General features: G+C 36.8%; 2 protein-coding genes across 3 annotated transcripts; both read right to left on the bottom strand.

The window, feature by feature from the left end:
• Positions 1-1,682: 1,682 nt before the first annotated feature.
• thbs3b (thrombospondin 3b) lies at positions 1,683-12,763 on the bottom strand. 2 transcript variants are annotated; one of them, XM_052585282.1, is made up of 23 exons: positions 12,367-12,763; positions 10,665-10,871; positions 10,303-10,556; positions 9,342-9,444; positions 8,589-8,612; positions 8,412-8,494; positions 8,156-8,207; positions 7,921-8,069; positions 7,055-7,192; positions 6,897-6,971; positions 6,624-6,776; positions 6,319-6,429; positions 5,908-6,015; positions 5,583-5,742; positions 5,378-5,496; positions 4,676-4,728; positions 4,273-4,466; positions 3,734-3,912; positions 3,584-3,632; positions 3,276-3,472; positions 2,457-2,629; positions 2,195-2,334; positions 1,683-2,089 (listed from the first exon to the last, which is right to left on the bottom strand). In XM_052585282.1, the coding sequence occupies exons 1-23, from the start codon at positions 12,446-12,448 to the stop codon at positions 2,034-2,036; spliced, it is 2,859 nt and encodes a 952-aa protein (XP_052441242.1). In that variant the 5' UTR covers positions 12,449-12,763; the 3' UTR covers positions 1,683-2,033. The 2 variants fall into 2 exon arrangements, with proteins under 2 accessions (XP_052441242.1, XP_052441241.1); XM_052585281.1 differs by having other exon boundaries at positions 8,589-8,615; positions 12,367-12,762.
• A 2,399-nt stretch (positions 12,764-15,162) lies between these two features.
• mtx1b (metaxin 1b) lies at positions 15,163-24,500 on the bottom strand. The gene is made up of 8 exons (XM_052583261.1): positions 24,338-24,500; positions 21,228-21,297; positions 20,864-20,943; positions 20,119-20,211; positions 18,728-18,910; positions 17,351-17,427; positions 17,110-17,267; positions 15,163-15,730 (listed from the first exon to the last, which is right to left on the bottom strand). The coding sequence occupies exons 1-8, from the start codon at positions 24,416-24,418 to the stop codon at positions 15,519-15,521; spliced, it is 954 nt and encodes a 317-aa protein (XP_052439221.1). The 5' UTR covers positions 24,419-24,500; the 3' UTR covers positions 15,163-15,518.
• Positions 24,501-25,462: the final 962 nt, after the last annotated feature.

Here is a 25,462-nt window from a genome sequence, read left to right as displayed (position 1 = left end):
CCTATTTCTTGAGTAGCAAACCAGCAAATTCAAATTATTTCTCAAGGATCATGTCACTGAAGTCTGAAGTAGGCCTATATTTTTCAAATTACAAAACAATTCTTTTTAATATTGTATTTTTGATTAAATAAATGCAGCGGAGTTAATCTGATCACACTAGCACAAGAACTGTTATTGATTTTCAAAATGGCTCAGCAAATGCATCAAGAAAAGAGTGATTTGGAGGCATATGAGAGTGATGTTTTTGACGTAGTGAACACTTTCACCATTTAGGAAAGCAGTAATTCTGCGTGGTGGCAGACAGCACACATGCTCCCCTTCAGTGTAATAAGGATTTATGACCTGGGGATCAACACATAGAAATGAATATTTGTGCAGGGTGTTAAAAACTGAAATGTGCGATTTGCAATGATAAAGGGGCTGTGAATAAACCTGTCTCTCAACTGTCTTTTTTGGAACCAAAGTTCATGCTTAATTTCACCTCCTGATGGTGATGATAGACAGGATGGAAGGGAGACAAGAACACAGAGTGAAGCTTGCATGCTGTCTCTATATTTTAAACAATACAACTTTTGTTGAAAAGAATTGTGGTTAAATTGATTAAATATGCACTTTTATTGTACTCCAGAGTCAATGATGTTCAGGGGGCCCGGAAACCATAGTGGCACCCCCGATGGTGGATATAAATAGTCACACACTCTGCGATTTCGCAATCAGTTGTACGGTGCCCTCTAGTGATCAAATTCCAGAAGTCTAAAGATCTATAGGCTGTGACTTGGATTGGAACTGGCTGGAGTCAGGCATTGCTCTCTCTGCTCTGCAGAATGAGACAAATTACAGCTAACATCTTATAGCATGAGCTTCTTATTATTGAAACTGTTTGAGAAATCATTGAAGTTTATGTTCCTGAAAATCTGAAGTTTCAGGTTCAGGTTTCAGGTTCCCCTCGGTTTGAAATGTCCTTTTTTGTTCTTCTGTTTTTGGCCCTTGCTCTTTGTCCAGTCATTTGGATTTCTTTCTCTTGGCAAATATGTGAAAGAAAAAGATTTCACCATTTAAAAAAACAATACAACAGAACTTGTATTTTCCATGGCACATAATTCTAGGGTGAATTAGTGCAGTAGACGCATCTTATTTGGTAATACGTTTATTTTGAAATCTGGAATACACTCATTTAGATGAGCTTCTATCACTGTGATTTATGCATTTGAAGCCTGTTTGAACAAAAGTTAAAGAGCGTGAATGAGTTAGAGAGGATATTAAAATGTCATTTTATCACCAAGGCCACTGTAGTATGTGTATTGCTATTGTAATGCCTCGGAATAATATAATAATAGGAAACACATAAGTAATATGAAACTTCATTTTTAGGAATGCTAGTACTGAATAATTATTTATGTATGAGACAACCTAGATGCTTATTTATCTGAATCATTTAGACGACAGTCTCAAAATAGCCAAAACGTGCTCTCCCACTTTTCGTTGAAATTGTATTTCATCATAGTCATACATACATACATAAACAGAAAAAAGAAACATTACATCCCCAACATTAACCTTTATTCTTAACATTAACTTATTATTTCTCTGGGGTCTCATTCTATTTTAGTTTGTTGTGGCTCTTAATAATCCCATACCATGTCTAACCACCAAATAGTTTGTGTCTGGATAAATACACCTGCTTTGCGTTATGCTAAAAGCCCTTATTTATTTTCTTCAGTAAACATTTGTGCCACACTGTGGCAAATATGTAGTAAAGCACTGTCCATGGTACTGAAATGACCAAAACAACCTCACAATCATAGTTTCTTTAGATGAAAGAGGCCCTGGATGAGAAAACTATGAGACAATTGCTCAATTACAACTGTGCACATTTTACATGGTCAAATGTCTATGGACACTTTTTTTATTAACATTTTTGCAAATACTCTTCAGAATTTCAAAAGATAACAAAACATATAAATCGTTATCTCATCCTAGCTCTCTGAACACACATATACATAAACACACAGCTTCTTGAGATGAGGGGACGCTTATGTCCTCACATTCATCTGCTTCTGGTACAGCATGAAGTCATCTGGAATAGAATCTGTGCAATATACAAAAAGTGAGACACTCAAACACTGTATTAAACTGCATGTTCAAACAGCTGGCCCTCAGATGCTCAGAACGCATCCCTAGTCATGCTGCTTACCATTGCATCTATAGCCGAGATTAGACCATATGACGTTCTCCTGAGAGAAGCAGAAGACGCCCAGCCGCCCTCCTCTCATAGTTGTGTCTATCAGGACCCCTGAATCTGCCACTAGGGCTGTACCTTCATACAATCTTAATCTACACCACAGATATAGAGAATCCGGTCAAACTCTACAAAATATTTCCAAGGTTTAGTGGTAACAGATATGCAGTAGTTGTTTTGACGGTTTCTTTACGATTCATATTAGATTAGCTCTCACCGTATGTAGCCCACCTGTGGGCGGTGAGTGAGGTGCCAGCGATAGGACGTTCTGTCCTTCCAACCCACATTCCTCGGGTCCTTCCAGAGCAAAGTAACTTCCCCCGGTGTGTCTCCTGTGTGCCACAGGGCATTACGCAGATACTCACCAGGACCTGTCCGAGACTTCACTGCCTGGAAGAGTGAGGTAAGAAGAGAGTGTTAGTAAAACTTTTAAACATGAATATATACAAGTATACGCTACTTTTACATACTACACTTTTAGAAGGAGCAATATTTGTTTTTAAGGGGAATTAATACTTTCGTTCATCAAGGATGCTGAATAAATTAATAAAATGTGACAGTTAAGATTTTAAAATATTTTACATCAAAGAATCCCCCCCCCCCAAAAAAAAAAATGATCACGGTTTTCACAACAATATGAAGCAGCACAACTAGTTTCAACATTGATACTAACAATAAGAAATGTTTCTTGAACAGCAAACCAGCATATTTGAATGATTTCTGAAGGATCATGAGACATTGAAGACTGGATGCTGAATATTCAACTTTGATCACAGTAATAAATGACATCTTAAATACACTACGTCTTAATAGCATTTTCTTTTTCTCTAAGTTCCTGTCTCAAATTCTTAAAAATGTAGCACTTTTGACATTTCTGCAATCCAATGATTTATTTATCTGCCACAATGATATACTTTCCTTGCTTAGCTTTTCTCAGCATGTATTCACATTTAACTGAGATTACACTGCATATCATGTGCATAGTTCGATTACATATTTTAAACAATTTTAAGGTGTATTTTGCGTTTCCTCTCACCTTAAGCTGCAGTCCAGGCTGAGCTGAGGCTTTGAATGGTAAATTCTGCCAGTACGTCTGTTCTGTCTGTTTCCACATCACCACATAGAAGCTGGAAGAGTCCTGATAGCCAAAGATGAACCCCACGTAGTCATCATCAGTTGCTGTGTTCACATGGATTGTTCCCTCAAAATCAACACCATTAAATGCTGTGTAGCCTGAATAAAGAATAAAGAGGTTAATACAGCTGTTGAGACACAAAGCCATATATATCAACCTGAAATGTAAAAATCACAAAAGTCTCTATGAAAATGTGTTTGCATACGTACCCACAGCCAAACCAGGGTCACTGTTCATGGTCTGCACAATCTCCATTCCCTAAAAAAAAACAGAAAAGCAGTTTTACAATACTTCACAGACTTTGTCAACAATGTGCACAACAGTGAAGTAAAATTTCAGAGACTGGCTTTAATGATCACCTTATTCAGTACCACCCAGCTGGGGTCAATCTGAGCATCTCCTTCCGGGTCGAGAATGACTGTCTGAAATGCCCTGAAATCTGTCATAGTGACCTCTGCACTTTCAGGGCATGCATCCAACAAGTCAGTCACCTTATCATTGTCAAAGTCTGTCTCACACATGTCACCAACCCCATTAGCTGATGGGATATAAGATACAAAAAACAAACATATTAATTTCTAGATTGGATCAGTAAGACAGTAAATATATATGTTAGAGAAGGTGTGTTTGGAAAATAATACTAGTATACTGATTACTGCATGCATACTATATTTATATATATATATATATATATATATATATATATTTTTTTTTTTTTTTTTATGAAAGAATGAAAAGCACACATTATGTATGGTACCATATATATTTAAAAGCTGTCATTCATTTTAATAAAATGTAGTTTGTTAACTCCAGTCACACTTAATTAACTCCAGAAGTCAGAGATACTTTTCACAGTATGCTAGTATGCTTTTCCAAAATGCAGAATTAAGCAACAGACCATCAGTATCTTTTTGACTGGGGTTGGGAACAAGTCTGCAGTTATCTGGGCCAGGAGGAAGGATATCTGGAATCCCATCATTGTCATCATCATCATCACACTCGTCCCCAATGCCATCATTATCTGAGTCCAGCTGAGAACTGTTGGCTATTTCAGGGCAATTATCCCGTGTGTCCTGATATCCATCGCCATCCCTACACACAGAGAATCATTTTCACTAGAGCTTTAAAGAATGTATGACAAGCGGATTTTGCTGAGTAATGAATCTCACCACAGAAAGAACATTGAAACTGACATACAGCAAAAGCAAACTAACTTAAATCAAGTATAGCACTTTGAGGACAGTAAAAATCATTATACCTGTTCTTGGGTAAAATAAATATTTCTTTACATAGGTACTTACATGTCCTTGTTTGTATCACATACATCTCCCACCAAATCATTGTCCATATCTGACTGCAAAAACAGCAAAATATGGAAATTAATTATTGGATTTGAAAAGCAGGGTGGTGGGAGTACCTCTCCCTTTGACTTCACTGACTCAAGTGCCACTACTTATTCAAAATCCAACCAACTTTATTTTATTTATCCTTTATGTGCCTTTTAATAATAATTATGGAAGAAATGTTGTTCTTGGTACATCTTACTTTATGTCATTTAAGTTCTCACCTCCTGTTAGCTGAAAAATAGCAGCTAACCCCAACATGAACTACTGCATCAGTAGTTATAAAATCAAACATTTCTGAACTAGTTTTGGGTCAATCATGAATGATTTGTCTTGAGAAATATGATCAAAGTTTGTTTGAGTAGACGACAACATCTATATTATTGGGGTGCCACAAGGTTTAGTGCTAGGACCGCTGCTTTTCTCAGTATACACAACCTCACATTGCACTTTTTCATAAAAGCTTCTTCTACAATGACTCCTACGCTGATGACATAGTTTAACATCATTCCAAACTGATAACCCCACTACTTCAGCATGTATCTCTTCCTGCCTTTTTTTTAACATCTCAACCTACATGATGGACCTTCCGCTTTGACCTTAGAGGCACCCCTTTTCCCTTCCCTTCCCTTAAGCATTAAGCAGTTCTCTTTTTCTAACCTGCAATGGATCGTTGACCTCAGGACAGCTGTCGCATGCATCTCCCACACCATCTGCATCTCGGTCTGTCTGCATGGGGTTGGGTATCTTAGGACAGTTATCCAACACATTTGGGATGCCTGTAAAAAAAAAAAAAGTGGTGAAAACAGATGATTAGGTACAATGCTGTAAAACCACAGAACAGATGAAAGTAAATGGGACTGACCATCTCCATCAATATCATTGTCACAGATGTCTCCCTTGCCATTGCCATCAGTATCAAGCTGATCTCCATTGGGAACGTTGGGGCAGTTATCACAAGCATCACCGTAGGAGTCTGTGTCAGAGTTCTGCTGGTCCTTATTGGGCACCAGGCGACAGTTGTCCTGCAAAAATAAAATAGCTACTGCTTAAGAATGTGTCAAATGAGGAACTTATTTCTAAATACATTTTAAAAAGACATTTTGAAGGACATTAGCCCAAGTGGAAACAGTTTGGTATCCCGTGATTGTTCTAATATTTTTACAATTCTTCGCAACTTGATCAGAAACCTGAACATTTTTAATTCCATCTCCATCTGCATCCTCGTCACATTGATCACCAATCCCATCTCTATCTGTGTCCTCTTGCCCAGAGTTTGGGGTATTTGCACAGTTGTCCTGCACAGGGATATTAAATGTATTATTGATATTTAAGGGATATTAAATTTGATATGCATATTATACCAACATTGTTAAGAAATCACAACAGAAATTAAATTATATGTGTTTTGCTGAAGGAAGTTTGTCATCAGTAAAGCAATTCATTGGACAAAATTCGATTCACATTCATGTTGCTTTTTCAACGCATAAAATCTACTTACAATCCTATTTAACAGGTGCTTTTTGGATTGTTATTATGCTGCAACATGTAATTTATTCTTAGTGAATCCCCTCCTAAAATCCCTGTGAAATGTAAAGTACCGCTCTGCAGTATTTGTCGTTGTCAATGCATGGAAGAGGCCCATCAGGGTAACCATCAATGTCCGAGTCCGGACCACAGATGTTTCCATTACCTGCCCACCCAACGTTACACTGCAAGATACACAATGGAGAGCCATTATCAGCCATTTGGACAATTCTGGGATATTCTTTTTTTAGTTTTTTTAAAAGAAGCATATAAGTAATGCAAAACATTACAGAATTTGATGTCTCACTTAAGAGCTGCATGTACTTGTAGACAAATGAAAGATTTCGGATTCAACATTTCCAAGTTTTTCGATTCTTACCACACAGAAAATGTCACTGTTGCGGCCCATTACACAGTGTGCATTCACATCACACGGGTTATAGCCCAGAGTTTCACATGTCCTCCTTGCAAAACAGCCTGCAGTCTGATTACCCACAAATCCAGCTTTACACTGGCCACACTTGAACGATCCCTATGAAAAGAGAGCAGTCAGTTCGGTAGTAGTAGATTCACGTTTCATCACTTAAGGCTGCTCTGCTTGACTTGCTGATTCTAGTCCTTCTTAATGTATATGCAAATCCAGTTTACTCACCGCTGTATTTATACAGACTGAGTTGGGCACACAGGCACCAGAGTGCTCAGCGCACTCATCAATATCAACACATTCCTGAAAAAAAAAACATTCACACAGTAAAAACCTATTCAATTAGGTGTATAATTCTGTTGTAACTGAACTCTGATACTTTTTACCTGCTTGTGGCTCTTGGCAAACTCGAAACCAACCCCCTTGAGTGTTGGACCGGTGAATCCTACGGGACAGGACTCACAGGTGAAGCCTTTAGCTGTGTTCACACACAACTCTGCAGAGAAACAGGGCTGAGCAGTACACTAGCACAAACAGAGATATTGAGAGAGAAAAGAAAAGTGAAATTTTTTTTTGTTTTGAATTGTAATGAATGTGCACTTGAAATGTATTTCAAATATTAAGAGTATATTAAAAATATACTTAGATGATATGGTATTAATAAAATAAAAACCACTTACAAAGAATTTACAGAGAGGACACTTTTATGTTTCTTAACACACCTAAAAGTCCACTTTGTAATAATGTCAAATAATTTTTTACTTTAAAATACATTTTAAATGTTTACCGAGGCACATGTTAAGAACTTGGTTATAACTTTAACAGTAATGTTCAGTATTAAGTTTAAAGTTAAAGTTAATATGTTTTAAATTAACTTAAATAAAATGTACTTAATTGTTTCAAATGTGTAATTACGAACATTTAAATATATAATATACCATTTTCAATAGAAATGACTATTTTTTCAGTACATTCAGCAGTAGACTATGCCCATATTTCAAAGAAAATAGAAGTAATTATGAAATTATATATAAATATGTATTTAAGTCCTATTTAAGAGGGTCAAAACTGAATTTAATATAATGTAACAGTATAATTTAAGTGCAATTAACATGCAATAAGGTGTTGAAACGTGTACTTAATTTGCATATAAGTATACTATAAATGTCCACTAATTCTGTAATAAATACTCTTTTTAAAAGTACTTTTTCACAGTTGCATGACTCAGGTAATAAAATGAATAATAATAAACCTCATCAATGTCCTGGCAGTGCGTTCCGTTTCCAGTCATGCCCTCCGGACAGGGGCCACACTGATATCCTGGGTACATCGAGCTCTCCATGCAGCTCACAGCGTTATAGCAGGGGTTCGGATGACATCGAGACTGAGGCTCGTGGAATCCTGATAAACACAGAGAGAGAGAGATATATCACAACAACATTCAGACAGGTTTATCAAAACATGGTCTGCCAGCTCCAATCCCTTACCACACACTTGACATTCAAGAATGGTGTTTCTGATGAGAGACATCTCTTTTGTCTGAAAACACATCAAAGTAGAAAGTATGTAATTTGATTGAAATGCAATGTCCCAACAAAAGAAGTATGTAATAAAAAATACTATAGTTAACAACTATAGTTAAGTGATTCAAGAGAAGTATTCCTGTGAGCCACATATTCTCATATTCAGTTATAGGGCTGATGCAGACATCTAAGCCTGTTCGTATATTCATTTATTCCTAACCTGTTCTCTGATGTCCTCTCTCAGCTCTCCCATGATCTGGTTAAAGATGATCAGCTGTCCGATCAGAGCTTTGGTGTGATCACCTGGCCATATGAGAGGAGAAAAGCATTACAGGCATGAAAATAATTCAGCTGTAATAAGACATTCACATATGATCGAATCTTTGTTGATATTTACCGAGGATGGCATTAATGTCACTGCCTACTGAAAAGAAACAACAGTCACATTTTATCAAAAGTTTCTAGTTCAGAAACAAAGAAATATATTTATACTTCTGATCAAATGTTTGGGGTCGGTAAGATTTCTTTGAATGTTTTTGAAAGAAGTCTTTCACGTTCATGTTCAAGCTGGCATTTATTTTATCAACAATACAGTGAAAACAGCAATATTTTAAAATATTTTTACAATTTGAAATAGCTGTTTTCTATGTGAATATACTGTAAACTGTAATTTATTTCTGTTATGCTAAAGTTGAATTTTCAGCTCCAGTGTCACATGATCTTTCAGAAATCATTCTAATATGATGATCTGCTACTCAAAAAACATTATGCTTATTATCAGTGTTCAAAGGTTCAAAAGAAATATTGAAATTTGAAATATTTTTAACATTATACATATTTTTACTGTCACTTTTACCCATTTTAAAGTATCCTTGCTTAATAAAAGTATTTTAAAAATCGTACTGACCCCAAAATTTTGAACTTATTTTGTTTTTGTTTACATTTCATGTCAACATTTTTCCTCATTTTCAAAATGTATGTATTGTGTGTAGGAATAATATCTGTGGTTTTCCTGCATTGCCACAAGAGGGCAGTATGATGACATAACACTGTTTCGAGTGGACTATTATACTGAGCAGAATGTATTTTTAAATGCATTGTTTGGAAAAACATTGCAAGTTCTCCTGATAGCTGTCAGAATAGTGCTTACCTGCATTATTTACAGCTGAATCTCCTTGAAATGGACAGTCAATGAGAAGACCAGCTGTAGCCAGAGAACCTCCGAGAGCTAGTTTAACAGACTCTACTGAACCCTAAAATATATATACATATATGAAACAAAATCAGACAGCATCAGTCTGTTACAACAACAGTTGTGCTAAACACATTTGCTAGGATGTCTGGACAACTTTGCATACATATGGAAGACAACGCTAATTAGATATTTACATAGGATCATAAAAATCTCTATGCAAGGTTGTGAGTGGTGGTTAAGGGAAATGGATTTGATTTAAAAGAGTCCCTCTGTGAGTTTCTATGATATTTTGGTTTATATGGCTTGAGTTGCTCTCTCTATTTAAGTCTATGAGACTTTTCTAACCAGTTTTATTGTCTGCAGCTCAAATAATGAATTCAAGGAATAGTTCGCCAACAAATTAAAATTCTGTCATTTACTAACCATTGTGTTCTTTTTTATCCATATTCAAAATAAAAAGTAAGATATTTTTAATAATTTGATAATTCTTAATGTCCATCCAACTGAAATTCCAGATAACCAAAATTGTCACACATGAAAAAAAGTACAAGAATATATTTTAGCGTACAGCATAATCGACTTAAAGCATAATCCATATTAATAGCTTCTGAAGATGTATGAATAATAGTCTAAATTAGATCAGTTCTTTGCTAAATTTTTATGGATTATGTTAACAATGTCTTTATAATATCAATGAACATTTTAAGTTTTAGTTGTGTGGACTTTCAATGGAAAGACAGAAATCTTCTTGAGGTTCCACTAAAAATATCTTCATTTGTGTTTTTCGAAAAGATGAACAAAGTCTTGTAGGTTTGGAACATACTGTAATGTATCATGACTACTATGTTACTTTGACTCACACTGACTGCATGAAAAAAAAAAAACATTAATTGATTAATTGACATAAATAAATCACCTGCATCCTGGCGTAAGACTTCTGTCCGGTGCGAACATCCACAGATTCGGTCTTTGACGGAAGCCCTGCAAGTGAAGGGAGGCCCTGAGCAGAGTCCACCAGACGGCAGTTCACATAAAGCTCTAGGTTGATGTGACTGCGTCTCAGTCCACTCATTCTGAGGATTAGTGATTGGCTGCGTCCCTCAGCGAGGACTGGGTTTTGTAAATTGACAGCATGAGCTTTTCCATCAGAGCGCAAGTATCGCACCAGTACTGAGGAGAGAGAGGAGAAGTGATCTTTCCAGAGACATGAATCATAAACAAATGTTGACTTATCGAGCATCAAATGACATTCAGGGAGATGTTTGCAGAAGAGCTTACATTTGTTGATCTTGCCTACAGCAGCAATCTCCAGGTATTTCTTGTTGTCCTCTTTATCGTAGAGGCCGAACAAAACGCCGCCGAGTTTGGGTGGCAGCATGAAGGAGGAGGTGAGGTACAGATCTCCGACCGTCTGCAGAGCTCCAGACAGATCCTCTATAGCTGCAGCTGTCTGACGTGCTTCATGGAGCTCCAGGACATTAATCACTGGAAGAAGGAGCTCAGGTTTTAAGGCTAAATCAATCACATGCACAGTAAGATAGAGGTAAGAGGGAAGAGAAACCTTTGGAGAATGCTTGAAAACACAAATGTGAATGGAAAGTGTTTTGGAAACAGGCTTAAATGTTAATTAGCATATTCAGATTAGGAGATTTTAAATGTAATAGTGTATTATTTTTTTCAAGTAACTAGTAAAGTAACACATTACTTTTTTATCTACAAGAAAATATGAGTTACTTTCTCGAAGAAGTACTTTGTTTTCCCGTTTATTGGCTAACAGCTGTCCTGTCCCCATGCTGAGAGAAATCAGGAGGAAGTGCACAATGCAAACTCAGACTGACACAAACCTGCCATAACTAAGCATGTTAAATAACACAAATATCCTTTATGCATTGAATCCCATTTGTCTTTGCTTCAGACCTTCGAGTATCTAATACTAATACATGAATCAGCAAAAAGTTTGGTTTTAAGACTTTACACAAACATAACATTTGTATTGCACTTTTTTTTATTGCTGAAGAGTGTTGAACGTTCTTCTCTTGCGTCCTATTATTATATGACATAACAAGGTGATTTTTGGCTTCTCTCGAAACTCTACAGAGTTGTTCACTTTTAAGCAAGTTACCTTTTTCAAGTTATGGGAAATAATCATTCAAAAAATATTTTATTTGATTATAGGCCTATTATATTCATGCAGCGATGCATTTCATTGTTTAATTTAAAATTAATTGTTCGGAAACCTTTGACTGTTTGGGATAACTTTCGGGGGATTCTGTTGGTGGAACATGGGGTCTTCTTGTGTAATTACATGTTCTTAGTATTTATGACTTACAAGCTTCCCATAAACTGGAAAATATGTAGCTTCGTTACTTTTACAGTCCACGCCACAAACTAAACTCAAGCTGCTCTATCCCTCCAGATAAAGGACATTTAACCTAGCCCTTTATTTCTTGTCCCTATCTCTACTGATAGGCTTTATGCAAAGCTTGTTAATGGATAAATATTATATTAATATTTTTTAAATAAATATGTCTCTATATAAACGAAATTCTGTCAATTATTTCAATTTTCTTTTATTATATATAGCATTTTACATGTATATGCACTTTCATCCGAGGAAAAATGTGCAATAAAGAAATTAATCAGATAACAAACGCCCATTCCGACAATAAATGTTTGTATGGATAACAGCATGCTATTGTCTCATGGTTTGGGCGCATTGTCGAGCACCGACTGGGTCGACGGGGGAAGCATGAGACAATAAAGGACAATTTGGGTTAGGATTTAACGGTTTAACAGCACAACAACTAACCTGATGACCCCTTTGTCACCAAGAATGTGAGAGCAATGAATTTAGTCTACTCCATCACTTAACTGCACAATGAACTTAAGAAATGCATCGTCACAGTCTAATGGAAACATTCAAATCATGTTCCATTTTAATAAGTAGCCTACTGTATAATTAAAAACAAAAAGCCTATACCTTTAAATTCCGACGATTCGGAGAAGTGTCCAAACGCAACACACAGGACAAGCAGATTTGGCACAATGTTCCTCAGCTCCATCCTCTTGAACCAAGTGCAGCAGATACTGTTTAATAACCCGATTAGAATATAATCCAGTTACATTCCCGTTTCCCAAAGACGCGCACAGCTTCCAAGAGCCTCATAACATCGCGTAACCCCGCTGGGTGTCTGTGACCTGAACGGCCCGGGGTTCAGAGTGTCTGGAGGCTCCTCCGAGGCTCTGCAGCGCTCCACACTTTCTGTCCTAAATGAGAAACAGAAGTTGAGCTGCAGAGACCGCAGGGGAGAGATAAAGAGCCCTGTCAATCAACCTCCAACTATTTACTGCGGCTCTCTCCCGCTGCGCCCTCATACCGCACTGAGATCCTCTCAGATTGAATTTCACCGCACTAATGAAAATATCTCTCAACGTTTTGGTTTTTGTGATTAAAAATAAATCTACTGACTTTGGGTTTTGTGAATGAAGCATATGGACTACGCCCAGAGTACAAAATAAAGCTATGAGAAAGTCCTTGAGACAATTCGCTTGTCATACTTGCCCTATTAATTAACTATTTATAACGTGCTTCCTTGCTTGTGTTTTAAATTGGTAAATGACATTAAACTTATCTTAATATTTTGTCTAGCCTATGTTTTGTAGCGTCTGGTAAGCGCTTACTGTTTGGCGCCAAAAAGACACGCTTTGACTTACTTTTTTTTATTATTATTAGATTAATCTATCTGAACAGAAAAGCTAAATAAATTAGCTTTCCACTGATGTATGGTTTTGGGGTAGGACAATATAAGACTGAGATATATTTTTTGATTGATTTTACAATGATTTAATTTAACTTTTTAATGATATAATTAAACCCCCTTCGGTTCCTTCACAAACCCCAAGTTGGGAAACTATGACCTAATGTATTGTTTAATGCACTTAATGTTGTTAATAACAACAAATGGAACATATTTCCCCAATTTCATTCTTATATCAATACAGTACAATATTTAAAACAATGTGATAAATGAGTTAGGTCAAAAGCAATCTAATTATATTACCTAAAATGTATAATAGTTACTAACTACACTTGTTTTCATGTAATTTGGAATCAGTAATGGATTAAGATTTGTCTACCCTGCTCTGGTGGTTAGCCGTCAATTAAAACGTTGTAGTATTTTAACAGGGATGTTTCTAGCTAGGAGGCCCAATGCAATAAACTGTACACATGGCCCAGAAAACCTAGCAACTGTATTTTAAGACCCTTTTTTTTCAGGATGGGGCAGAGACAAGTGTGTGTACATTCTTGACTTGACATATGTGGAAATGTCTAAGTGTAATTAAATGCTGTATGAACATATGAACATGTTTCCTATCAGGCACCACAAGTCTAGTTCATCACATTAACTAACATCCACAAGCCAGAAAGTCACCAAATAGCCTACCTTTAACCCTTTTTATCATCTCAAACCTATGAAACATGCTCTTTTGGGTGTTCTCTTTCTGTAAAACACATGCCACTTAGTTTTAGATTCAGCTTGACTTCATAATCATGATAAAAATAGTTTAGTAACATCGTCGCCATTGATTGGTTCAACCAAACTGAGAGTAACCTTGGTTGACCCATGAGTCTTTCTACACAGACGTTACATACAAAACACAGACATCTCCACACTCAGAGAATGCAGAAGCAGCATAATCAGAAGAAGTCTACCAGAAAGAAATTTTGATCAAGATACATCCCAAGATTGTCGACCAATAATAAAGTTAAACACACGCAAGCTGTGTAAACAATTCTCTTATCCTCTGATATTGAACACACTGATGACCCGATTCTTCTTCGTAATGCTGAAAGAATGCAGAAAAAGACTTCAAACCGAGTACTTGGTTGTTATAACTGTTAAATACTGCTATGGTACAGTCACGCTGACTCCTTTTTATTATTTATCGACTAGCAAAATACAGAAGATGAACAGCATGTACCAAACCAAACATTGCGCAATACATGTGGAATCCCGTCATGATTTAACGGTTGCGCGACTGACAGTAAAAGTTGTTTTGAGGAAAGCTCTTTGAGAAGGTTCAACCCCAGTGAGAGATCCTTTAGGGCAGCTCTGGCCTCAGAGAATGGATGACCCCAGTGTGCCTTGGGTTTCCAGCGGACTTAACTGCAATGTTTGGCATGAAATAATAGAGTTCTTCTCAGGGGAGCTTTAAAATCTGTCTGATTTATGAGTCTTTGAGTCTTGAGTGGTCAGAGAGCTCATAGATGGTTGGTTTAAGATAAGAAGTCTGACAGGTTTACTCTGCGTGACTTCTGCAATGCGCTGGAAACGTTAATAGAGCTTGACAGCATGTTTAGTCTGCAGGACTGAATATCAGGTCACTGCACCAAATTAATATAATATTTACAGTTTGTCTAAAAGTGATAAAGCGTAACGGTGCAGCTGGTAATGTTTCTTCTGAATTCCTAGTTTTGAGCCAAAGTTTCCCATTGGTTTTACTACAAATAAAACCAAAAAACATGTTTGTTTTTTTGTATACCTACGATAAACTCAGATTAGCCATGGTTTTGCTATACTAACCATGATTTAAATATATAAAACTGAGGTTATACAAAAATTAATATGGCTAAAAAACATGGCTACTACACTTTTACTAAAATAAAACTATGGTTCATTTTCATAAGGGCCGTGATGATGTATATACAGTATGATGTATACGAGTATGGATTGCTATGTGAAAACTAGTACTGTTAAAATAAAGCAAAGACCAGTTTTCTCATTTTAGTGTTTGTCGTTTTAATATGGAAGATAAATGTTACCCAGTTTACTTGAATGCTGACCAGAAGATAAAACATTTAAACTGTGATGATACACCTTTAAATGACCTGAAAAAATGACTGATCTCAACTATTATAGTAACAATTATATTAACAATTATTAAAAGCACCATTATAGGCTCGCTTGAGGCTACAGCAAGTGAGTGGTTCTGTTGTAGCGCACAAATGCATGATGGGAGATTATAAAGAACTGAGGTAATGGTGTGTGCAGCTTCACTCTGAATGGCAGGTGAGTGATAGTGTGCACTTGTTGTCCCCTGTTGTCTCCCATCCCATGTTTTCTTCTTTATTTAGTCCTCATCTTCTTCATCTCCATCATCATGACCCGAGTTCTTCAGCTGTGGCCGCTCACGCTTGATCGAGACTATCCCGGTGAGGATGGCGTAACCCAGCATGGCTCCCACAGCGAACAGAACGGACAGAACCTGGTTACGCCGCTTGTGGGGCTCGTTGTCCAAGTCGCTGCTATCAGGCTGAGCATGAGTCTTGCGACCTGGTGCCTCTGAAAAAAAGAGAAGGTACATTTAATTTTGGTTCGTTTCAGGGAAAAGGTTTAGGGTTAGTTGAGTCCATTTTAAATGAACCAAGCTCAGACCAAAAAGTTTACAGAATGAAAGGAACCCTGTTATCTTTGCGTTCCCATTATACCAGGTCCAAAAATAAGATTCAGATATGATTTGTTAATTTAGTTTTACTTTCCATTCACAACAATGTTTTTTTTTTTTTTAGAACCAAATTAAATTAAATGATCAATACTGTTAATTATAATAAACTAGTATTTAACAAAAATATAATCCATTTTTATTTTATGTTTTGCATAAAGTTTTGTATCATTTATATTATATTCATAATATTTACTACTTCTAATACTACTACTAATAATAATACAAATACAAAATTATGACCTTAATTTAATAAGTTTAATTGATTATTATTGTAAAATAACCTTGTATTAAACTATATTTGTATTATCATATTTATTAGAAGATATTATTAGATAATTAGAAGAATATGAAGGTAGAAGAAAAACTTATTAAATTATAGCTAAGTTTAATTAAAGTAATATTACTTGTAATATTTATACTACTAGCGCTACTAATACTCCTATTATTTTATCATTGTTAAGTTAATTTAATAAAACTTATCAAATTAAGTATTATTAATAAAGCATTAAAGGCAATTATTTCTTATTTATCATTATATTATATTCATAATATTCATACAACAACTACTACTAATAATAACAATCATATTATTACTATTATTATTATTATAATGACTAGCCATAATCAATTAAATTGTTGTCGTTGTAATTTCTTGGTATTACTATTTGTATTATATTCATCATATTTATACTTCTGCTGCTACTACTACTACTACTACTACTAATAATAATAATAATAATAATAATAACAACACTAACATCAACAATAATACTTTTTATTAATAATATTACTATTAATATTATTTTAAACTAACCTTTATATACACACTAAACTTAACCTTAATTATAATTATTATTACCATTTTAATTAACCATATTATGTTAAATAAATTAACTAATGTTTTGACATTATTATTTGTAATATAATAATAATAATAATAATAATAATAATAATAATAACATTAATAATAATAATTATTATTATTTTTAATATTATTATTAATAATTAATTATTATTTTTAATATATTAATATATTATTATTTGTAATATATTAATATATTAATATATATATATATATATATATATATATATATATATATATATATATATATATATATATATATATATATATATATATATATATTAATAATAATATACTACTACTTCTACTACTAAAAATACTAGAGCCAAATGTTTTTAATGTGACGATCTGCACCTCGTGCATCGGAGGGGAAGTAGAGTGCCAGGATGTTGGTGCAGTACTGCTGCAGGTTGTTCAGAGAGGTGAGGTGCTGCTGGAGCTTTCCATTGGGCAGTTTGATCTTCAACAGAGGAGCCAGGTGTGCAAACACATACGCGTCCAGCGATGACGGACTGCGAGCACAGGAAACCTTGATTTCACACACTAACACATACATACACAGATTACAAAATAACACACAACTGGTGTTGCTTACGAGTCTCCGAAGAAGAACTTCTGTGACCCCAGTCTCTGTGATAGGAGGGTCATACATTCAAAAGCATCACGATAAAGCTACAAAGCAGAAACACAAACACAAAAATTACATCTAATTTTCCAAAAACAATCCATCATAACTGCTGGCAGTGTTTGTAAAAGGGACATGTATATCTGTCTTCGCTCATAACTGTCTCTTCCTCTAAACCCACACAAAGCAATGATAACACAAAAGACATCTGACCCAATTCTTTCTCTGTTGTGTAAACATATGACGGAGATCCAGCAGAACCATCCAGGAGTGTCTTTGAAACAAATGTAGACCACCAACAGACCATTAAAAACAGAGACTACATATGGAAATGGCCTTCCAAATTGTTTTCATTGTTTGAATGTAACAGCTTTTGTTGAAATATACCAAAATAATCTACTGATGACAATTTTGGATAAGCTAATAATGGGATACTGTTACAAATAATGTGCCGTTTCTTTCACAGACGGACTGTTTTGCTTCATAAGACCTCAATATGTCCTCAGTAGTTACAGGTATTCATTTTGTCTTGCCTGTAGTTGCTTTTTTTAACTCTCAAAGTGACAGTAGCCATTGCCTAGCATTTTATAAATCGCTATGGATCACCGTTTCAGCTAAAAATTGTCTTTACTGTTCTACTGGAGAAAAAAAAAGGTCACCTACAGTAGAGGTGTGCAATATTTATCTATAGTTTGAGTTACGAAAGCTAAAAATATCCCTGTATGGGTCTTTTGTTTTTTATAGTTATAAAGGTAAGCAATATCACAGAATCAAGAGTGCCGTGATTGTGTGTGTGTTGCATTGATTTTATACAACAGTTCAACTATAACAAGAAATTAATATTGACTGAGTTACATTATGGACACAAAGTTGGCTGCTTTTTCTATTTCGCCAATGAAAATGAGAACTGTTTTCATATATAGGGCGCACCGGATTATAAAGTTTTGTGTTATGCATCCACTAGATGCTGCTGTGCTAAAGGGAATGTCCACATTTTGACAGAGCGCCTTGATCCATATATAAAACGCTCCGGATTATAAGGCACACGTAAGGTCGTTTTTTTAGAAAATTAAAGGCTTTCAATGGTCTACTCATAAAGTCTGTCACTTGCTTCATTTCTAAATGAATCGGCCGTTTTGAACAAATCATTTGAATGAATGAATCACTAAAGGCAGGGACTTGTCGCCACCTACTGGAGGCATTTATTTATTCATGAAATGTCTAAACCAGTTAAGTAAGGTACCACCACAAAAACACACTCAGCACATGTTTTTTTTTTTTTTTTTTTATGTACAGCAAATTTTCATTTTTGGGGTGAACGACTGAACTAAAACCTTCCGTTCTCACCTCTTTCTCCAGCTGTTCGCCGGGCTCCAGGACTGGGTCTCCCCTCACGAGCCTCAACTTCTCCAGCTGCTGGCAATGCATGCGGTTGGGCAGCAGGAAGTTGAGAGGGAAGGAGATGTTTTCTGCATACCAGCGCCGTGTAACATCCACATAGTTTTTAGAGTCTATCCACAGTGTGTAGATCTACACAAAAACAAGAGTTCAGAAACATATGGGTTTCTAAGAACTCCACTAAGACTGATAATGCCTCTGTTTTGCAGGTTTAAAGAGGAAAACGGGCTGTGCGACCGATGTCCTCAGGTGGACAGTGAAAGATCAAACATCATCTTTTGACTGTGTCATCATGCAGAGTCCAGTTCAAGGAAAAAAGAGCTTTGCAATGAGCCATATGAACTGTAACATTTTAAAAGGTGTGTGTATACTGGATACAGTATTAAGCCTATAAATATCTATTATTCGGTCAGAGGTACACTATATGAACAAAACTACTGTGTATTACACCAACAAGGACACTACATTCTAATTACACAGACATCTCTATGGATTTGATTCTTGCGTTTGCGGTTATAACAGCTTCCACTCTTCTGGCAACGCTTTTCTCAAGGTTTTGGAGCATTTCTGTAGTCATTTTTGCTTGTTGATCCAGTAGAGCAATTGTGAGAAGGCTTGCCTCGCAGTCTCTGTTCCAGTTCATCTCAAAAGTGTTTGATGGGCTTGAGGTCAGGTTTCTGTGTGGGCCAGAGAAGGTCTTCCACATCCAGCTCATCCAACCATGTCTTTACAGACCTGGATTTGAACACCGGGGCACTGTTACCACAGAGTTGAAATCAAGTTGGAAGTTGGAAGGGGCATATCCCAGACCCTAAAAACAAAGCCTGCTACCATTATCCCTCCTCCACCAAACTTTACACAGTGCAATCAGTCTGGTAACATTCTCCTGGCATCTGATAAACTCAGACTTGCATCAGACTGCCAAACAGTGAAGCGTGATTCATCCTTCCACAGAACAGGTTTCCAGGTTTTTTCTGCGTGCTTCACTCCCCTCAATCTGATCTCTGCATTGTTCTTGGTGAGGCTTGCATGCATCTGCTTGCCCACGAAAGCCCATTTCATGAAACTCCACGAAACTAGACTCATTGCAAAGGTGGCATCCCATAACAGAACCATGCTTGAATTCACTGAGCTCTATAGGGACGTGTTCCCCAAAAGCATCATGAGCCAACTTAAATATCTGAAGTCATTTTACTTTAAATTACTGTAAATTCCTGATTCAAGAACTAGAAATAATACTAGAAAACAAGACAAAATTACCAAGGAAGAAAATCATTTTTGCAGTGTATAAGAGGTGTGTCCCATATATATAAGTGATGTATTTTATAAATGCTCCTCACCAGTGCAGGCAGCAGTTTCTCCTCCAGCAGAGAGACGAAGGCGAGCGTATCTGCGCCCTCCTTCGCTGATAGGTCATAGTCTGCATTGTACTTCTGAAACACGAGAGATAGTATTTAATGGCACTCATCACATTTCCACTGAATTGTACTATATTGTTAGTCTACTGGAAAAGCAGCGACTAACAATCAAAGCAGCAGCTGCAGTATGACAACAGCTGTTAATCTAACCATGATGTGTTTATACATTTCTGGATGTCAAAGCCAAAATCCCTCTTAAGGATTAAATGGACACAACGACGGAAGATTTCAAGCAATAAAATCAGTCAATTTCTCTCTTAGTTCAGCACTAACAAGCTATAAAAGGTCATTTACCCACCGCCAGAAGCTGTAACTGGGAAACCGCTCTCCTTACAACTAAAACAACTTCCATCACCAACAATGTCACGAGGAATCGGAATTATTTTCTTCATTAAATAATACAAAAGTGACATAACCTGACAGGTACTCTTTTAAAAGGCACATTTGTCTCTCGGCGTATAATTTAAGTTAACTTTCTACATCATACGCATTCGGTCTTTAAAAATGTGGCAGACTTTTCCATTAGGAATCATTTTACTGAGATCCCTGGATGAGGTGACTATTATTATTATTAGCATACAAATGTAATCAGCAGTGTAGAAAACTGGTTAAACCAAAGCATCATTAACCGGACTCATGTCAGCGTGCTGGAGAGGGAGGTGTTCACCTGTTTCCTGAGATGAATGATGATCTTACTGGGTTGAGAGATGCTTCCTTCTTCCCTGGTCTTCAGAGCGGGCAGAGTCCCTTTCGGAGGAGAAAACAACTCAAGTTAACTCGGCTTGAGAACAATTCAACACACTCTCTTAAGCACAAGTGTATTCAATTCTCAAAGGGTTCTAGAAGCCAGTGGATGCTTGAGCCATTAACCGATGACCTTTTGAACTCTGACTCGAGCTGAAAGAGGGTGTAATGACCAGTCTAAGGTTCCCTGGTGCAGCAGTCATTCAGTCTTCGGCAGTAGCTCACTTTAACAGCTTCATGCATCAGATGAGCAGTGAATCCTGACCCGATTCTGCAGGGGAACTCACCTGTAGGGCTTCTCCATGGGTTGGTGATTTTGTGAACTTTAAGAGGAGCACCAGCAAACTTGGCATAGGCCTAAGAGAACAGAAACACAGAGAAAACAAAAGATTAACTCATTCATGCCAAGCTACCAATTAAAGAGCAACCAAGTGAAACAGTTGATTTCTGAGAGTAAAATCACTATTTTATTATACTATTCAAGTACAGTTAAAAACTATTCATAAATTGAAACGTGTTTTTAGTGTATAGGAACCATTTGGAAATAATAAGGACCCAGCCTTTTTTTTTTTTTTTTTTACAAGGTGTATTGAAATTGAAGTCATTGTGCATCAATGTTATTTTAGTATCACTGACAATATTCTAGCATTTATTTATTTTATTTTTCCTATTTTAATTTAGAATTTTTGTAAAAGTTGTATTAATTATTCATTTTGTGCACTTTTATTAGTTTTTATGTCTATATAAATGTTTTTTTTTCTGATTTAGCTTTAGTTATTTTCAGTAAAAATTCACATTTTTGCTTCGACAACTAGCTGCCTTTTTCTGTTACAATGTTCTAAACAATTAAATAATGTGCATTAAAATAAGTCATATAAATAAATCATGTCTTGAAATGAGTGTTTGTGTGTGTGTGTGTAAAAGGATAATCTGAGCATTGCTACACTGCTGTATTGAGACATCGAGGGGCTCAATGGTTAAGTCACTAATTTTGCCGTCCAAAAATGTGCTGAGTTGAGTTAGTGTCTGGGAGGGTCTCAAGTTTGCCTCCGGGGGAATTTAATCCTGGACTCACTCCAAGCCCTGTTAGTAAACAACAGTTTCCAGTCAGCTGCATTAACTTGAGCATGGAGACGTCAATCATCTCACACACTCACAGAGGAGTTTACGCAAGTCACATCTCTGAGCGAAGACAAAGCTGGAGGAGGAAGAATCTGATCAGACCTGAGATAGCATCTAACTTCCAGCCGGTCTCGACGGCACCATTACAGAAGATCAAACGCTCTCTACATTCCAGTGTGGTCTGCGGTTTCTGGTTGCTGACTGCCATGCTGAGAAGGCATTTAGCAGGAAAAGAATTCATCATCGTTTATCTTTCCTCTGTTTATGTAAAACTGAGAGAGCACAAGAGTAATAGCACGTCTGGAACAGAAATAAATCATGCATCCCGAAATTAAAGATGACATGGAACAATAAAGAACCGAAACCAGTAATAAAACAGACATAAACACAAGATGATTAAGGTTGAGATGCAGGGCTTGATCTGGTAACCTGAAAAGGGCTTTAGAAAGAGTCTGGCTGCAGTTAAAGTAATGCTCACCTCGTTCAGTAAAGCCCACTGGCTTCATCTGCTACTGCTCTGAAACCTACAGACCATCTTAGAAAAACATGAATGAAGGTTTTATGTAACAGTCTGGCAAACTGTATTCAGCACCAGTTTTGTGACCGCACTGCATTAGTGAAATTACCTGATTTAATTCCCTAGTTAGAAGTGAAAACTAGATCTAGAATCTAGGTAGTTCTAACGTTACGCCAGCCGTTAAAATTAGACCACAGAATGATTCAACAACAGCAGGATGAGTGCATGGCCATTTATGATGAGAAGAAGCTTGAATTCAGTCATTCATCCTGAGGTTTCGTTTTCCTTCCCGTCACTGTCTGGAAACCTGAGAAGCTCTGGGTTACTGTTTGTTTGGACCTGGGCACTGCAGGACCCTTCACTCGCTCCCAGCACACGCAGACCGCTGGCTGTTTAGACAGCTGTGTGGGATGAGCAGACAACCCTGTCTTTCTCTACCATCACCCACACTACTAAGACGAGTGATACTAGACACACATGGCCTCTGCACACTAGTATTGATCAAATTAAAAATAGGAGTTTTATATTAGATGGGAACACTCATCATCTCGATTATTAAGGGGGTAGAGGGTCAGTGTAACTATAAGAAGTTTGCTTGTGCCATCCTTAAAACAGTAGTTCATCTGTTATTGTTGTTTCATCTGAACAGATTTTGAGAAATTTTGCATTATTTCACTTGCTCACCAGTGGACCCTCTGCAGTGAATGGGTGCCGTCAGAATGAGAGTCCAAATAGTTTTGTTTTTGTTTTGTTTTTAAGAAACAGATCCACCTCTAAGATGTTTTCAACTTCTTAGCAATCACTTTTGGCCAAAATATGAGTCCATAATCCATAATAATGCCTCCTCCAGTGGAAAATGCATCAAAATCCACCATTATATCGGTTTAGAACTGTTTTCACCTGTAAACATTGATTACTTTTTCACTGCAGAAAGCAATTTAGAGAACTCAAGAGAGAGGATTAGTATTTTAGTCTAAAGTTTAGATCATCTTGATGGATTTGTTCATGACAAACATGCAGTTTTTCATGTTAACAGCTGTTCAGTTGCTTTGTTACAATCTATATTGTTAAGAGCACTGTATAAAAAAAAAGTGACTTGACTTGAATCAACTGATGGACTGAAGTGGATTACTTGTGGATTACTGTGATGTTTTTATCAGCTGTTTGGACTCTCATTCTGACGGCACCCATTCACTGCAGAGCATCCATCAGTGAGCATAATCTTAAGGATATCAGTCATTCGCAATAAAAATTACAAATAACTTCACAGTATTGTACATTTGAAGGTCGCACAAATGCAAATGATTGATCATATAATTTCTACTTTTTTAATTTAAAATATATTATGAAATAAGAGTTCCATTGTTATATATTTTAACAAATTAAATATTATATATTTTAAACAATTAAATATTAGAAAATTTAAGAATCTATGTTATTACTAGTGACTGGAATAACACACACCTATAGCAGTGCATCTGACCTAGTGTCATTCATTCATTTATCATCCTTAAAGCTGCTGTTATTGCTGTAACCCATCCACTGAACCAATAAATCAATCAATCTATCGAATAAGAGTTTAAATCATGAGCGCATGCAGACTCGTGTGATTCTGAGCCGTCAGTCGCGCGCTGGAAGTCACTTCCCATCTCTGACCACCGACACACAACTACAACACATTTAACGCGAATCCCGAAAAACACACCACACAGACCAAACTACCGCGATAGACATCCAGCCGGCGAGTTTCTCTCTTACCAGCACCGTTAAACAGTCCACATCTACTGAAGGTAATCCATAATCGCCTTTCCAACAGAACAACTCCAAGGGGGCCGCCATATTTGAGAGACTTTTACGTGAATTTTCACCCGGAAGTACTGCGCTCTGTGGTTGCTACTAGTAACTGTCAGTTGTGTTGTTGTTGACTGTCTACTGAGAGCGTTCCCACCAAGGGGCAAGGAACTCGACCGGAAGTTGAAGTCGGGTGTGGGCTGCCATCTTTTAGCAGAACTTCACTTGCGTTAGCATTCCCATTGACTCCCATTCATTTTGGCGTCACTTTGACAGCGAATAACTTTACATCTGAGGCGTTTAAAGACTCTGTTTGTCCATTATTTATTTCTAAAGATACACAACAATGTATAAAGGGCTCCATTACCTTCTATGTTACATTATGGCCCCGTATAAACAGTTTTTGTAAAAAATAGGCTAACGATTGCGTCATAACCACTCGGCTGTCTGTCGCATTACCGTACAGACAGGAGGAGAAGCTCGCAGGCAATTAACTTAATATGGCGTACTGGCGTTACATTTTAAAATACTATACAAAATAATTAATCAGAATACTTACTCCTGCTCACTCACGACAAAGAACTCCCCGCTCAAGCTCACCGTCTCTGCAAGATTAACGATGGCAGTTTGCACGCACAGCTACTAGAAGATTTACATCAGTCAGACAGGTTGCTGACGTCGTCAAGCTTCGTTTGAGTCTGCGCGTCAGAAACGGAAGTGCTAAAAGACGCTAAAACTGGGCTTCATTTGTCTCAATTGAGTTGCAATGGGGTCGCTGTGTCCATTTCTTTTACTGTCTATGGTTCCCACTCAAGTCTTATTGTACCGAATTTTGGTTGCAATACCACCAGAGTTCCACTGGGGGCGATCGCCATGAGTGCAAAATGAATGGGAGTCTATGGGGCTAGACGGCTAAATGTGTCCCTTTCACCCGATTGCCGTTGACAAATCTCAGATCTGATTGTAGGTTTCGCAAGTTCAACATGGCTTATAGGTCGAAAGTTGAATGAACGAGTACTTATGTCCTTTCGATTTCTTACAGATTGTGTTGTTGTTGGCCATAACACGCTAGCATTCTGCTAATGACTGTGA

The sequence above is a fragment of the Carassius gibelio genome, chromosome B19 (assembly GCF_023724105.1).
Source record: "Carassius gibelio isolate Cgi1373 ecotype wild population from Czech Republic chromosome B19, carGib1.2-hapl.c, whole genome shotgun sequence".
Lineage (NCBI taxonomy): Eukaryota > Metazoa > Chordata > Actinopteri > Cypriniformes > Cyprinidae > Carassius > Carassius gibelio.
Note: the sequence above shows the minus strand (reverse complement) of the source record. Positions and strands in the feature narration are given on the sequence as shown.